This window comes from Talpa occidentalis, unplaced genomic scaffold (assembly GCF_014898055.3).
Source record: "Talpa occidentalis isolate TD23 unplaced genomic scaffold, MPIMG_talOcc4v2.1 talOcc4.11, whole genome shotgun sequence".
NCBI lineage: Eukaryota > Metazoa > Chordata > Mammalia > Eulipotyphla > Talpidae > Talpa > Talpa occidentalis.
This window is the reverse complement of record NW_023601104.1, coordinates 101,853,714-101,869,635: the sequence shown is the minus strand read 5'-3', so window position 1 is coordinate 101,869,635 and position 15,922 is coordinate 101,853,714. Positions and strand designations below refer to the sequence as shown.

The 15,922-nt window shown below is 71.9% G+C and overlaps 2 protein-coding genes across 2 annotated transcripts; both read right to left on the bottom strand.

Annotated features, from left to right (window-relative positions):
- Positions 1 to 90: 90 nt before the first annotated feature.
- SIVA1 (SIVA1 apoptosis inducing factor) lies at positions 91 to 3,315 on the bottom strand. The gene is made up of 4 exons (XM_037502030.2): positions 3,192 to 3,315; positions 1,796 to 1,981; positions 1,266 to 1,383; positions 91 to 312 (listed from the first exon to the last, which is right to left on the bottom strand). Exons 1-4 carry the CDS (start codon positions 3,307 to 3,309, stop codon positions 255 to 257), a joined length of 480 nt encoding a protein of 159 aa, XP_037357927.1. The 5' UTR covers positions 3,310 to 3,315; the 3' UTR covers positions 91 to 254.
- A 2,023-nt stretch (positions 3,316 to 5,338) lies between these two features.
- On the bottom strand, positions 5,339 to 14,988 carry ADSS1 (adenylosuccinate synthase 1). The gene is made up of 13 exons (XM_037504090.2): positions 14,790 to 14,988; positions 12,155 to 12,257; positions 10,586 to 10,648; positions 10,016 to 10,066; positions 9,713 to 9,779; positions 8,992 to 9,099; positions 8,828 to 8,909; positions 7,909 to 8,035; positions 7,407 to 7,561; positions 7,178 to 7,302; positions 6,562 to 6,659; positions 5,758 to 5,907; positions 5,339 to 5,685 (listed from the first exon to the last, which is right to left on the bottom strand). Exons 1-13 carry the CDS (start codon positions 14,979 to 14,981, stop codon positions 5,633 to 5,635), a joined length of 1,374 nt encoding a protein of 457 aa, XP_037359987.1. The 5' UTR covers positions 14,982 to 14,988; the 3' UTR covers positions 5,339 to 5,632.
- Between the last annotated feature and the right edge of the window lie 934 nt (positions 14,989 to 15,922).

Below are 15,922 nucleotides of genomic sequence, written 5' to 3'. Positions count from 1 at the left end.
GCTGGGGCTCCCCATCCCCTCTGGGACTTTGCTTCCCCGCTAAACGGGGATGCCGCAGATGCCCCCCACTGCCTGGCGCTCCGCCCACAGCTCTAGGGCTCCTGCAGCACCTGGCAGGTTCCCCAAAGGAGACGCCCTCACTCCTGGCATCAGTGCTCGTGTCAAATATAAAGTTTATTTATTCACAGCCATCAGGAACACGAGACATAAAAGAGACCCCCAGGCCTGCGGTGTCCATGCGCGGTGTCCGACGCTCAGCTCTCCAGCACGGCGCAGCCGGCACACAGCGGCTTCTCGGGGTCGGCGCTGCAGCTGCGGGGTGAAGAGGGCAGGTCAGGGCGAGCGTGTCCCCTGGGGAGACGCCGCTGGCTGACCTGGCCCACACCCAGAAGGCACTGGCGGGTGCCAAGAGGGAGAGAAGCCGCCTGGCCTGAGGCCTGGCCCGCTTCCACTCGGTCAGAGACCCGGGACCACCTGGTGCCCGGCCCAAAGGAGGCAGAGCACACCAGCTCAGGGGCATCACGGGTCACCAGGAGTGATGCCGACAAGAGGCTGGGCCACACGCTTGAGGACACCTGGGCACAGGAGCTTCTCCAACACAAGGAAAGAGCCCCAGTGCCCGGGACCCTACCCACAGGTGCCCACACGACCTGGTCCTCTGCCGCCCAGGATGGAGCCAGCGCCTATTGGCCCACCTACTCTCCTGCACCGCAGGAAGGGACGGGGTGGAGGTAGGAGGCATGGCACCAGCCACCTGGGCTCGGGGACCAGCCACAGGGCCCTCGCCCCCAACAGCTTGGCATGAATTTGGAGGAGGACATGTCCAGAGACCAGGGCCGGGGCCAGGCAGCTCCTATGCCCTAAGGCAGGACGCGCCGCCCCTGCCCGCCTCCTGCTCTGTCCCAGCCCAGGGACGAGGCCACTGGCACTGGGTACACGCCCTTTCCAGTTCACACGCAGAAGGGGGAATCACCGGGCACAAACCCAAGCACTCAAGGGACCCCGGTCGTCCTCCTCTCTCAGACACCAGCACCCGCAGGGGAGTGGAGGCCTGTGGTGGGAATATAGCTCCCATCCTGTGGCCGGCTCAAGGCCTGTGGCAGGTGCACTGCCCACCCCAAGAGTGGCCGGCCGCTGGGAGGGGCCAGTGCCAAGGAGGAGGCAGCGGCCGTGGGCCCCCACAGGAGGCCAGGAGAGGCGGGTGCCCCAGAAAGGCCCACGGGTGCTGGCGTGTCCCTGCTGCCCCTCTCCTGGCTGGCACTTACTCCACGAGGGCGCACAAGGCCCGGGCCGCTGCCCCGCAGCTGCACTGGCCACACGCCGCCTTGCCGTCCGCAGCTCGCACGCACGAGGAGCAGGCTCCGGGCGCTGTGCCCACCAGGTCTGCAAGGAATGACACTGCCAGTCAGGCCCAGAGGGACGACAAGCACTGGGACCCCGGAGCTGACTTGCCTTGCCTGGGGGTGCATGGGCAAGTGCCGCAGAGGCTGGGTGTCCCAGCACTGGGTTGGGGAGGGGGGCAGTATCTCAATGCCTGGCCTGATCCCACTGAGTCTCAGTGGGCCCACTTGGGCCTGTCCAGACCCACCAAGCAGCCCGTGGAGGGGTGGAATGTTCTAATCAGGAGGGCTGTGCCTGCACAGGGCCTGATGGGCGCCCCCAGAGCAGGTGGCCTCTGCCCCTCCTGTACAGACAGTGAGAAATGCTGCATGACCCCTTGCCTGGCACCCGCGGAGACGGCGGTCCCCCCACACCCCCCTTGGCGCCACGCCGGGAAGCAGTCACCGTCACTGACCGGTCTCGGCGCGGCTCCTAGTCAGTCGGCCATCTGGTCCAATCAGCAGCTGCCCCCGCAAGACCTGAGGGGCCCCTGCGCGGCCTGGCGGCGGGGACTCTGGCAGGCCCGCCACAGCACAGTCTTCTTCCCATGCATGGGGCACACAGGCCCGGGCTCCACGGAATAGGAGCTGCCTGGTCTTTTCTGGGGGAGAAAAACGGCACCTCCTGTTTCCAGCCCTGCAGCCCATGGGTCCACGAGGTGACCTCTGCGCCTCGTCACCAGCCACCTTGTCCATGCCGCTTCCTGGAAAGTGGGCCCCTCTGCTCCCCCCCCCCCATCGGGTCGCAGTTGCCACTGTCTCCTGGAGGAAGATTCCGGACTCTGAGCCCTACCCAGTGCCCTCTTTGCCACTGCCTTTCTGTCAGACCCTGGGTTTATGGCCCCCAGCCACCCCACACCGCACAGATCCCATCCAGGGGTGCTCTTCACCTGCCACAGGGCTGCTCGCCAAGCACACGACAGTGACTGCTTCAAGAGCACCCCAGAACCTGCAGACTCTGGCAGGCCCTGGGCCCTGTGCCCTCCGAGCTAAACTGGGCACTCAGCACCCAGAGCAGAGGCTAACCCTCGGCCACATGTCAGGCGCCTGGGGCGATCACAAGATCCAGTGCCCAGGACCAGCTCCAGCGATGCCCTGTCTGGGATTTTCTATCTTGCCCGACAGACTCCTAGAGCCCGGCCAGAGCAGGTCCCAGTTGCGTGTCCCTGTGTGAAGCCAGCAGGTGGCTGAGAAGGCCCTGGGCGCCAGCTCCTCCTGGGCCTTCCAGACCCCCACAATGGAACCACAGCTGGAGATGCAGGCAGGCTGACCCTCGTCCTCAAGAGTTTGTGGTCGCTTGCGCAGAGAGGACAGGTCACTCGTGCGCTCAGGTTGGACATCGCCCTCACACTGAACGCCAAGGGCGAACCGCATACGCCGCAGCGGGTTGGAGGGCGAAGGCGGCGCATCCGTCTGTTTCTTTCTCCTCCTCCTCCGTGCGCGCGGTGCTGTGACGGTGCCGCGGGGCCCAGCTCGCAGCCGTTAGGCCCCTGCCCCCGGGCATGAGCCACCCCAGTCACCGAGATGGCCAGCAGCACCAAGGGCCTGAGAATCCGGGCGGGAGGGCCAGGCGGGAAGGCCTCCAGGACACCGCCGGCGCCGCGCACGACCCGGAACTGGGCATCCCCGCGAGCTGCTCGCCGGCCCGTGCAGCCGCTGCCCCCAGGCCTCGAGCCCCCGCCCCGCTGCGCCCCGTGCTCGGCCCGCGGCGGCGCCGGCCCGGGCCGCTCCTCCACGCTCCGGGTCCGGCGCGGCCGGGCCTCGGGCGCGCGGCGCCGGCCCGCGCAGGGAGGAGCCCCGCCGCGCACTCACCGAAGATCTCCCGCGAGTAGCGCTCGGCGCACACGCCGCGGCTCAGCTCCCTCGGGCCCACGCGGACCTTGAGCTGCAGCGGGGCCGCGTCCGCAAAGGGGCAGCCCCGCTTGGGCATGGCCGCGGCCCGGCAGCGGCGGCGCGACCCGTGACGTTACAGCCGCGCGCCCACCGCGTGGGGCGGGGCTCGTGCGCGGCGAGGGGCGGGATAGGCTGGAGGCGAGGCCGGGGCGGGGCTGCGGCGCGGCGCGGCGCGGGGTAGGTCAGGGCGGCCGGGGGGCGGGCTCGCGTGCGGTGGGCGGAACTCGGCGGCGCGGGAAATACCAGGGCCGAGGTCGAGGGTCAGAAGGGCGCGCCGGGGCGCCGGGGGCGGGGCGCAGGGCGCGGGAAGCGCCGGCGGGGCTGGGGCGCGGGGGGCGGGGCGCGATCGGCGCAGGGGCGCTGGGGGCGGGACTCGAGCGAGGCGCGGCGCGGGATAGGCCGGCGGCGGCGGGGCGGGGCGGGGCGGGGCTCGGCGGTCGCCGTCGTTTTGGGGTCCCGGCGGCTGCAGACGCCGGCTCTGTGCCGTCGGGTAACCTCCCTGCTCGGGCCCCTCTTGCCGACGTTCGTTTCGGCGGAACTCGGAGGGCCCGGCCTCGGCAGCGGCGAGGCCCCGCGCGGCGCCGGCGGGCCTGACGTCACGCGGGACCCGGATGCCAGCCCGCCCCCCCCCCCCCCCCGCCCCGCCCGCCCCCCGCGCCGGCCCCCCGCGCCGCGGCCCGTGGGGCGCCGGTCACCGCGCGGACCCCGCCCCGCCCCCGGCCCCGCGCAGCGCTGCGCTCGGGTTTCTGGCTGCGGGCGCCGCGCGCCGGGCAGGGCCGCGGTCCCCGAGCGTGGGGGCGCCGCGACCCAGGGCCGCCCGCGGACCCTACGCGGGCAGCGACCCCGCCGCCGCCCACGGTGGAGGCCGGTGGCCGCGCCGCCCCGGCTCGAGGGCACGCGCCGCTCCTGCCCGGGCGCCGCCGCTGCCCTAGACCCTGCGCGCCCACTCGGGGCGGCCCGCGCGCCTCTGGCCGGGCGCGGAGCACCGCCGGGGCCGCGCGGGTCTTTCCTGGGCGCGGCGGCGGGTCACGCGGTCGGCACCCCGGGGTGGGGGGCCGCCCGCCCGGTGGACGCTGAGCCTCTGCGGACGCGGGCACCGCGCCCTGTGCCGGGGCGGGGGGGCAGCCTGGGGGTGGCTCGGCGAGGAGGACGGCTCCTGAGGCCCCCCCCCCCCCCGGGCTCGCTGGACGGTCGTGCTGGGGGAGACCTGCCGCCTCGGGTGTCTTCCCCGTGGACCGTGTGCCGGGCAGCCGCGGGCTCGCCGGGAGACGGGCGGGGAGGGCCGTGTCTGAGCAGGGTTGGGACTGGCGACTAGAAACGGATCTGGGGCCCCTGTGTGCAGCTCGGCCCTGGGCAGCACTGCTGCCCGCCGCCCAGCAGACCCAGGCGCACCCCCTCTGTCGCCGCAGGGGCCCTGGAAGGTCACCGGGAAGACAGCACCATCCCAGGAGGCGATGCGGAAGGCCGCGTCCTCACAGCATGAAGGGGGTGCCCCTCTCCCCAAGAAGGGACCTGCCTCGGGGCACTCCCCTTCACCCCTCCTGCTTTCTCGGGAATGCAAGGCGAGGCCTCTGCTCTGCACCCCCCTCCCCCCAGCCCAGGGCGCAGGTGGCTGAGGGGGCCACCGAGGATGCTATGTGGGTACGTTTGCCTTCTCAGGCTGCCGAGGGCTGCACGGCGCACGGCCAGGCGTGCTGGTGGCCACCTGGCTGCCCTGCTGCGGGGGAAGGTCTCGTGGGCCCACTGTCAGGCTGGGGCCGGGGGTCCGAGGGCCACCACTTGCTCCTTGCTCTAGCCCCAAGCCTCCTGCCAGAGGCGCCCCAAGGCCTCTCCCGTGCCTGCCCCTCCTCTGAGTGATAGTGAAGGTGACTTTCTGAGTTCACCCCAGAGTTGTTGAGGGTGTTCGCAGCTTTGAGGGTGTGCAGAGGGCACCTACACCCGCAAACTTGGGGGGATGGTGGAGGGCCTGTGGCCTAGGCGGGCAGGGTTCTGGGGCCAGGATTCCGGTGTGTTCTGTCCTGGACATGTGCTGCCTGCCCGAGACCCCCTCCCGCCGAGCCCGACACCCACGCATGGGGGCCGCCCCTGGCCACGGTCGCCACCCCACTCCCTGCACCTCTGGTGTTGAGACGCCAGGACAAGCCAGCCAGGGGGAGGCAGTGCTGCCCACTGGGACCCCTTTATTGCCCTCCAGCTCACCAGCCCCCACTGCATGCCAGCGCCACGCCCACTTCTGGACAAGGGCGGGCTGGGGGGTGTGGGGTGCCCCGCGATCATGGCCCCTGCGGGGCTATAGGACCGCAGCACACACAGCGCTTCCAGGGGCACAGCCGAGCCCGTGCGACGGGTGCCGTCTGTGCCTAGAACAGCTGGATCATCGACTCCCGGGACTTGCCGACCCCGACCCACTTGACTGCAAAGGAGAAGGGCTATTCAGCCTGGGTGGGCGCGGGTCCAGGGCCCCCGCCCCTGCTGCCCACCGCACCTGCCACGCCGAGGTGGTTCTCCACAAAGCGGATGTAGCCCTGGGCCTGCGGGGGCAGGTCCTCCCACTTCCGCGCGCCCGTGGTGTCAGCCTTCCACCCCGGCAGGGTCTCGTACTCCACCTCCACCTTCTGCAGGATCTCCTGGTTAGCTGGGGAGAGGCGCAGGTGATGCGCGTGCACCGGGAGGGCCTGGCGGGTGCAGCCTCTTGTTTTCTTGAGGTGAGGGGCTCAGACACTGCTATACCCCATCCAGACTGGGCGCACACCGGCTCGGACCTGCATTCGCTCCCTCATAATGCCCACGGTGGCCCCATAGGGGAGGGGAGCCCCTCATAATGCCCACGGTGGCCCCATAGGCGAGGGGAGCCTGCGGGCGATGCCTAGGAACCCTAAAGCTGGGGACACTGCCATCCCCATGGAGGATGCTGGGCCAGGCAGCCCACTGCACAGGGCCCGGGCCCCCAGGGGCACCACCCCACTTCTGTTGTGCCCCCTCAAAGACCAGGGTCAGCACCACCCAGGCACGCTGGCCGAGAGGACACGTGCTGCCGAGGACCTGGCCGTCAAGGCACTGATGGGTGTGCAATTGTGTGCCAGGGGCTTGGGCACTCGCCCCCCGCTGGGAGGGAGGAGGGGGGAGCAGGGGAAGCCCCAGAAGTACAGGTTGGTTGCAGGCCGACTGCCCACTGACCCAGCTGCCCCCCGCAAGGCCTGGGGCAGCGAGAGCCAGCCTGTCTCCAAGAAACCACCTGTCGTGGTCAAGCTGGCCCCTGGCCAGTCTCACTGTCGCCTTCTAGGTATACCTGGGAAGTGGGGGATCCGCTTCCCATTCAGCTTATACGCGATGCCGACCTTCAGCTCGTCCAGGGCGTCCAGGATGTCCAGCTTCGTCAAGGCGAGCCTGTCCCAAAGCCGCCGGGACACGCTGACCGCCAGGACATGCGTGGTTCCGCCCATCCCCGGGGTGGGGGGGCAGAGACCAGACTGGGCGGTCCCGGAGCTGCTTCTGCCAGCCAGGCCAAGTCCGCCCGACCTGCCCCTGGGGGCCAGCCCTCCTTTGCCCCCCACCGAGGCCGAGCTTGGGGTCTCAGTGCTCCCCTGTGCCAGGGCTGGCGCCCCCAGCTGGCGCATCCACCTGCCTGCCGTGAGGCATTGACCCTGTGAGGCTGGCACGGCGTCCCGGCCCTGCTCTCTCTGGGCCCTGGGGTCAGCTCTGGCGTCCCTCTTCCTGTCTCCCGCCCCTGGGAGGTCAGGCCCCTTAGGTCACTCTCCAGTCCCCCAACTCTGGAGGCTCCCGAGAGTAGTTCTGCTTCCCTCGTCCATCCCCTACATGCTCACAGGCATGCCCCGTCGGGGACAGGCCTCCTTGTCAGCCCACAGGGCGCGTGCCCTGCGCCAGGGCTCCTGCAGGTCCCTTACGCAGTGAAGCCGTTGATCATGTGGGCGTATCTCACGGTGACCAGGTCCAGCCAGCCACAGCGCCTTTTCCTGCCTGTGGTCACCCCCCACTCGTGGCCGCGGTTCTGCAGCAGGTCTCCGATCTCCTGCGGGAGGGCAGGGCCATGAGGCCCAGGCCGAGCACCTCAGCCCCACCTGCCCCGCCCCTCCGGCCCCGCCCTTCCGCCCCCCCACCCCCACCCGCGCTCACGTTGATCTGTTCAGTGGGGAAGGCACCGATGCCCACACGGGTGGTGTAGGCCTTGACCACGCCGTAGACCTCCCCTATGTTCTGGGGGGGGATGCCCAGGCCCGTGCACACGCCCCCCACGGTGCAGTTGGACGAGGTGACAAATGGGTAAGTCCCTGCAAGGCAGGTGCAGGAGTGGCGGGGGCCGCCCAGGCTCGTCGCCCCGGCCAGGGCCCTCTGGGACGGGCCGGGTGGCTTGACAGCCCCTGTAGGACACCACTATGTCCTCCGGAGACCACCCCAGGGTGGGCTGGGGATGCGGGAGGGCGCAGGTTGCTCCCCCACGTGGAGTGGGGCCTCCCCGCCCCCACCAGGCTGCCTCCCGCTGGTGTGACCCCACACGGCCCCCAGGGCCCCCTCCGCTCTCGCCCCCCAAAGCTCATCCTAGTGGGCTGAGGCAGCACAGCCCGGTCAGCAGCAGCCTGGCCTGCGAGTGGACAGGAGCGCAAAGTGCTGGGTCTACCGAAGTCGATGTCCAGCAGGGCGGCGTTGGCGCCCTCCACCAGGATCTTCTTGGGGGGCCCGTGCAGCGCCTCGTACATGAAATGCACGCCGTCTCGGACCAGGGGGCGGATGCGCTCGGCCAAGCCCTGCGGGGGCATAGGTTAGGGGGTCTCTGCAGCGGCCGCACCCCAGCACATCCCGCCCAGGGGGCCTGTCCCACCGGAGCAGCCCTCACAGCCCGCCATGGGGGAGGGGGCGGAGCGGTCCCTCCAGGGGTGGGGCCTGGCCCTGCACTTCAGGATGCCCCTGCCTGGGCTCTGCAGGGCCAACAGAGTGGCCGGGCCCTCAGGATGAGCGTGGAGGGATACGTGGCTCCTGGGGCTGGAGGAGGCCTGTCTGCACGCCAGGCCCTGCTGGGACTGCCAGCCGGGACTGGACAGTTAGGTCACATGGTGCTGGTCCGCTGGGAGGACACACCTGGGGAGCGCTGGCCCCAGGCCGCCTGCTAGCCCAGGACCAAGCGTCTGTTCCATGTGGGGCCTGCGCCCGCCGCCTGGCCTCCCTGGTGGCACCCCTGACCTCGCCCGAAGGCCAGAGACCAGAGCTGGAAGGAGCCGGGGTTCCCAGCCCCAGGAACCTCCAGAAGGGCTCGGTGTTGTCCTCAGGCCGCCCTGCCCCGGTGGACACAACGCCCCCCGCCTCCAGCACACCCTGGCGATTCCCCCAGAGGCCGCGAGCGCCGTGCCAGGCAGGTCCCCCAGCCTCCAGAGAGGGCTGCCCCGACCACAGCCAGCCCAGCGCCCACACAGGAGGCCCTGGCTCCCCAGAAGGTCAACGCTCCCTACAGTGCCCTGTAACTAGGATGCTGGTGACTGTCCATAGTCCACATGTTGTCTGCCCGGCCGCCCCGCCCCATTGCCCCTGCCCCCCAGCTTTACCTTGAGCCTTTTCAGCTGGCCCTCCACGTCGACTTCCAGAGCGGGGAACATGGACTGGTGCTGGCGGGCCAGGTTCTTGAATCTGCGGGGTGACAACGACCCCTCAAGCCCATGGGGCCCCAGGCCCCTCCAGTGCAGACCCCCCGGCCGTGACAGCTCAGTACCTGGCGGAGAACTCCTCGAAGTCTGACAGCAGGTCACAGACGCGCAGGCCGGTGCGGGAGGCTTTGGAGGAGTAGGCCGGCCCGATGCCCTTCCTGGTGGTGCCGATGCTGGGGGGTGGGGGAGTGGGCACGGGTGGGCGGGCCTCAGCCACCCGCTGCCCCTGACTGGCAGTCTGCTAGGCCTGGGCAGGAGCCTGGAACTGGGCCCCAGCCGCCCCCCTCAGTTTCCACCTGGACCAGGGCCCAGGTGCTCCCGGCCTGCCAGCCCCCTCCGTGCCCTGGTTTCCCGCTCCCCTGGCACCGGGGACGGGGCTCTGGAGACCCTGGCTGTGGCCTCGGCAGGACTGGGCGCAGCCCCCGCCTGCGTTCCCGCCGCCCTGCCAGCCCCTCCACAGGGCCGCGCGTGTGCATGAGTGTGTGTGAGTGTGCTCGGTGTGGCTGCGTCCAGGAGTGCTGGGCGCGTGTGTGCACAGCGTCCCTGTGTGCCCTTCACGTGTGCATGGACACGCATGTCACCCGCGCGTGTGGCTCTAGGGCGAGGTGCGATCCGCCCTTGGAGGGCAGGCCACGAGGTGGGCTGCGGTCAAGGCCGGCCTGGAGCTGGCAGGGAGCCGGGCCCCCGCTGCAGGGTGGGAGGGCGGGCGGGCAGAGGCTCGGGCCTTGGGTCTGGGGCGGCCGGTGGAGCTGGCGGAGGGGACTGGAGGCCACCGGGAGGACTCACTTCTTCCCCTCCTGGGCCTGCCGCTGCACTTCCTGGAGCCCGTCCACTGCCTGGTGGAAGTCGAACACTGGGGGAGGGGGCACAGCGTCACAGGCTGCCTGCTGCGTGGCCCCCCGCGAGGCCAGCCAGTCTGGAGGGGGCTACCTGGAATGCGGCCCCCTCAAGTGCCCTGTCCCGCTCCCGCCTGCCCCAGGAACAGCGAGCCCGACCTCGCGCCCGCCTGGGGCTCTTTGACAGGGGCCGCCGCAGGGGTCCCCTGTGCCTGGGGTATGGGGCGGAGCCCAGCCCCAAGTGGACACTCACCGAGGTGCGCGCGGTCGGAGATGACCAGCCTCTTCTCCCAGTCCTTCAGACCTGCACAGCACGCGGTCACCTGGGGGAGGCGGCCACCCAGGCCTCGCGGCGCCCCATCTCCGGGAGCCCCTCTGTCCCCCCGCCATGCCCACGTCCCAGGGCTGGGCTCCCGCTCACCCCATACCCCTCCAGTCAGCCTGCTGCAAAGCCCCCCGCCCCTCCGCAGGCCCTCCCGGGACCCTGCACGCCTCGGCCTGTCTCTGGGCCAGTGGGTCGGATGCGCTGGCCCACGAGCTGGGTCATGGCCTGTCTGCTTCCAGGGCCGCCTGCGGGGTGCCCCAGGAGCCACCTCCCACCCTATGGGGCGCCCCAGGAGCCCCTCCTGGTCCCTGCTGCTGGCTGGAGCTTCAGCCAACTGCAGGTCCCGGGCCCCCAGACGTTCTGCACAGCACCTCGGGGCCACCTTCCCGGCGTCAAGAAGGCCCCAGATGTGAGTGGTGCAGCGGGCTTGGGGCCTGGGGCAGCCGCTGGTGGGGGTGCTGTGGGGAAGCCGCCAGCAGCGCGGGGGCGGGCACCCACCTTTCTTCTCGTTCTTCTCCGCTTCTTCAAACAGGCCCGGCAAGTGCACGACCACCCCGTTGCCTGCAACATGCGACTGGCTGAGTCTTTCCTGGCCGGGCCGCATCCACCCCTCAGGCAGGGCGGCATCGCGGGGCGTCCACCCGCGTGTGACCACCCGGCTGGGAAGGGAGGGACGCCCGACATCCCTACGGCGTGGTGAACCCGAGGACGCACGCCGGACACGGGCCTGGGGAGCCAGGTCACAGCGAGGGAAGTGGGGGGGCGCGCAGGGGTGGGGCCAGGCAGATGCCCCTGGATACAGCGCGGGGGGGCGTGAGGCCGCGGCGGGGGTGGGGAGGGCGCTTCAGAGCCCCCATCTGCGCCCTTAGAAAGTGGCGAATTTCACCTGGTGGGTGTTTATCACGTTTGGTCAAAGCGAAAGTCGCCGCCACCTCTTAGCCGAGGGCAGATGGGCCCTGGGCTGGGGGCTTTCCGGTGGAGTGTCCTGACTGCCAGCCCCGAGGGCACGGTCCCGCACGTCCTCGCAGGGACGCGGCGCCTGGTGAAGCCGTGGAAGCCCCCCCACGAGTGGCGTGCAGATGGGCGAGCTGGGGGCGCTGCCACGCTTTGCTTCCTCGGGAAGCCAGGCGGGTCCCCAGGACCGCCCCCGGGGCTGGACAGGCCAGTGCCGAGAGCCAGGGGGTGGGGCCCGCTCGGCCGAGGGAGCAGACGCGGGGGCAGTGACTCAGGCTGGGTACAGGAGGTCCCCAAATGCCACACCCTGGTGCCACGGTGTCCTGCGCCGCTGCGTGGCGGGGGCTGCGGGGTTGGGGCACGTCCCCACTGGGCCCGCTCCCCGCTGACCTGCTGCGGCTGGCCTGCCGCAGTGCCATCTTGGCCCGGTTTGCCAGACACCTGGGGCCCTGCCCGAGCCCAGGCCGGGGTGACGGCGCCGCAGGGAGGGGTACGTGTGGCGGGGGTACCACACGGTGGCCTCACCGGGCCCTGGAGAGGGGAGGCAGGGCCCAGGGACAGCCAAGGGCCTCTCTGAGTAAGGGGCGGGGCTGCGGGCAGGGCAGCCAGGCTGCGCGAGAGCAGCGGGCGGGAGACCGCGACGGAGGGAGGTGGGCAGCTCTGGCGACACGGAGGGCCCTGGGGCCGCCGGCCAAGGCGGGCGGGCGGGAGAGCCGCTGCTGCGGGCGGGCGCTGCGCATCCCTCCACTGTGCCACGCACACACTGCCTGCACGCACGCTCACTCGCGAGCCTCACGCCATCCGCACGTGGGCACACACGCACGCCGGCAGGGGCGCGCTCTTACTGTGCACGCACACTTGTACTTACTGCACGCTGCGGGCACGCACGTATGCACAGCTCACGCATGCACACCTGTCCGCCCGGCCCGCGCCTCCTCCCTCTGCCGGGCGCTCCCGGGTGCTGGGGCTCAGGGCGGTGGAGGATGGGCTCGGTCAGGCACCCCGGCTTCAGCAGGGCAGGCGGGACAGACTCTGCTCCCCGGGGGTGGGTGGCCCCAGCGTGCGCCCCCTCCCCCCCGGGACCGCCCACCCCCTTGGGCAGGACGCGCTCACCGATGAAGGACACCGCCTTGGTGTGCACGATGCCGCTGGGCAGCAGGTGGAAGTCGTACTCCTTGCCGTCCACCACCACCGTGTGGCCTGCATTGTTGCCCCCCTGGGGGCAGAGACCTGCTGAGTGTCCCGGAGCCCGGCCCCGGCATCCACCTGGGGAGGGGGCTGCCAGGCGCCGCTCAGGCCGTGAGACCCCTGGGGAGCCACCCTCCCGCCTCCCGTCCTGTGCCTGGCCCCAGGGAGGCAGAGGGCTAGTCCGGCTGCCCCAGAGGAAAGCCAGGCCGCTGGTTGGTGGAGCCCCTGGCCGGGCTGCAAGCCCACCTCTTGCCACGTGGGGCGCTGTGGTCACAGGCCGCCCCCCTGGGCTTCCCCTGGCTGTGCCCAGGGGCTGGGGAGGGATGAGAGCTGATGGGGGGGGGGCAGAGCCAGAGCCCCCATCTGCCTGGCGGAGCCTCCAGCAGCCTCCAGGGTCCTCCGCAGATCCCGCTGTCCTCCCGCCTTGGGGGCAGTGGGCTGCCAGCTCTGAGAGGCCTGACCCCCACGGGGGGCTGTCGTGGCTGGCCCGCCTCCCCGGCCGCCTCCAGGCCATGCCCCAGGCCCTCTCCCCACTGGTCCCCGCACTGTGCGGCTGGGGGCAGCGTGCCCCGACCATGAAGGTCGGGGCTTCCTGGCCTCAGAGGGTCACCTGTTCAGGGGAGCTGTGGGGCTCTCCACCCACGGCCCAGCGCCTGCTGGAAAGCATCTGCTGCAGGCCCTGAGCGCCAGGCACCCTGCAAAGTGCTGGATGGGCCCTGAGGTCACGGGTCTGCAGGTGCCCGCAGGGGGTCATGTCCCGGGGGTCGGCCACAGCCCTGTCCAGCAGCACTGCCGCCAGCGGGCCCAGCAGGCTGGTGTGGCTGCGGGCGTGGCGTGGAAGGGCAGGGGCTGCGGGGGAGGTGGAGCCAGGACAATTGGGAGCCAGGGCAGGGCTGGTGCTGGGAGGGTGCTGGGTGGGCTGTCCCAGGGAGACGGGAAGGGCCTAGAGCGGCCTGTGGGCAGCAGGATGTGGAGGGGCAGGTGCTGAAGAGGCGGGGGTGGGGCAGCCTTGAACACCAAGGCCGTGAGAGGACTGCAGATCCGCGTCTCCTGGAGTGGCCACCCACCCACTGGACAGTGGGGGACGGTCCCTGAGCTGGCCAGGCTGCGGGTTTGGGAGTCTGCACAGCAATGAAGGCCTTCGGGGACCCTGGGGTGCCCGCTGTCCACAGCCCAGCAGCAGCAGCGTGCACAGTGGGGGAGATGGCCAGGGGTGGGCGACCTGGCCCTGACTGCCCCAGGGCAGGCTGAGGTGAGACCGGGGAGCCAGGGGCCACCAGGTAAGGCCTGCTGGTGGCCCAGGGTCAGCACAACTCCTCAGCGTGCCGGAGCCCTGTGGGCCCCCCACTGTTACACCCATGCTTGGAGAGGGGTGAGCTGGGGCTCCTGGCCTGTGGGGAAATTCGGGCTGGGGCGGCCCTGAGGTCTGGGGTTCCAGCCTGCTCTGCCCTCGGTGCTCACGTGGCTCGTGTGAGGGATGGAGTGGGCAGGGCCTGGCCCAGCCCATGGCAGAGCAGGGAGGCCCTGTTCCAGAACCCTCTCTGTAGGGTAAGACAGGCCAGCAGAGCTGATGTGAAATCCCGGCTCCCTCAGGGCGCGAGGGGGCCACAGATGGGGTGGGGTGGGGCGGGTGGAGCTGCAGCTCACGGGCACCCCTGGAGCAGATGAGAGGGTAGCCCAGATGCTGGGGGGAGAGGCATGCGCCACTGCCCATGCACCTGGCCGCAGGGGCAAGGCCGTGGCCCCGGGACTCTTGCAGGGGACTGGGCTGCTGGCCTGGCGGGGAGTGGGGGTTCCCCAAGCACTTTCCAGGAGCCCCTGCCCTCAGGAGAGCCAGGCGCCACTTGACGCCTCTGCTGCGCCCCCAGCCCGGCTCCTGCACAGGTCGGGGAGCAGGCCCTGGGCACAGGAGCCCTTCCCCATTCTGGGCAGCGTGCCCGGCCGGCCACAGCCCACGCTCTGCACCCCACGCGGCCATCAGCCACAGGCAGCAGGCCCCGCCGGACAGATGGCGCCAGAGCGGCCAGAGGCCGGCCCTGGGCCCCCAGGGGACAGCTCGGTCTGCTTCCTCTGTGGCACCACCAGCCACTGGGTCACCCTGTCACTCTGGCCAGAGTCGGCAGCTCCTCCCTCCCCCTGGGGCGCCAGGCCCTCCGACGCGCCTGCTTTCCTCTGGGTGCCCGTCCGCGGTGCTGCCCTGGGCCTGCCCGGGCCTTGCTCCCCAACACTCAGCCCCTCCCCTGCACGGCCCCCCGCCTGGCGGTGCCAGCCGGGCCCAGGGGGTCCCTCAGGAGGAGGAGGGGGAGCTGGAGCCCACCCCCACCCCCGCCCTCGTGACACGCCCCACCCCCGGGGATCCGGTGTCCCCGGCTCAGCACTTGTATTTATAGCTCTGACCCCGCCTGGAGGGGGGGCGGGCCCTGGGGTGCCGGGCGCCTGGGGCCGGGGGTGCGCGGTGGGGCGGCCGCGGGGGTCGGGCCGGGCCGGAGCCCGCGGGCGCCCGGGCGGGGGGGCGGGCCCCGCGGCGGGGAGGGGGCGAGGGTCCCGGGGCCGCCCGCACCTGGCAGCGGCTGACGATGTCGGCGTCCGCGGCCAGCAGGTCCACCACCTTGCCTTTGCCCTCGTCCCCCCACTGCGCGCCCAGCACCACGGTCACCCGCGAGCCGCTCGCCGCCGCCTCCTGCTGCAGCCGCCCGCGCTTGACGCCGCCCGCGCCGGGGGGCCGGTCGTTGGAGGCGCGGGTCCCCGACATGCCGGCTCCCGGCCGCGCGCGCCCGCGCCATTAAAAGGAGGCGCGGGGGGGGGGCGGGGGGGCGGGGCGGGGCGGCCCGACGCCCCGTGACCTCGCCGGTGTCCCGCCCGCCGCGCGCTCCGCGGCCCCGCCGGCCCAGGCCGGGCTCGGAACCTGCGGGGCCCCTCGCGGGCGGGCGGGCGGGGTGCGCGAGACCGCGCGGGGCGCGCCCTGGGGGTGCCGCCTGCCCCGCAGGGAACCCTTCGAGGTGCGCGCCCGCTGGGGGCGGCGGGAGGACGGCGTGCCCCCCATTCCCCCGCCGCGCCCCCCACCCCGCCCCCGGGCAGGGCAGCCCCCCCCCAACCCGCTGCCCTCCTGCCTCGGAGCTGGGGCCCTGAGCCGGGCGGAGGGGCGAGCGCTGCGGGGCGGGGCTGGGGGCCAGGGAGCCGCGCCGGGCCTGCACCCCGGGCCGCGGGGCTGGGCGTCGGGGCGCGCGCTGGCCCCCTGGCACTGGCCGCGATGCCGGCTTCCTCCGAGGCTCGGGGTGCCCGGCGCCCCAGCCACGCCCGCTGGAGGGCTCCCTGTGGGGGCCCTGGGAGCAGCCTGCTGGCCTCTGGGGGTGCTCGGAGAACCCTCGAGTCCTGGGACTTCCAGGCCAGACACTCCCGGCCGCGGGGTCCTGGCCGCCTCCCACCAAGGGCACTCAGGGCCGAGGACCCAGCCGAGGTCCCCTTCCCCAGGGCCCCCACCCCGCCCCGGGGGGAACCAGCGAGCCCCTCCCTCTTCCACACAGGACACCCACAGTTCCTCTCCCTTCCCCTGAGGCCCACCTGGGGTGGGCGGCAGTAGGGAGTGCGCACGCCTGTCCCGCGTGGCCCCAGGAGGTGGCCTGAGGTAGGCTGAGGATGGGTGTGCTGGCTGGGCCAGAGGGACTGGGGGTTCAGGGAGGGGCTGGGGTTGGG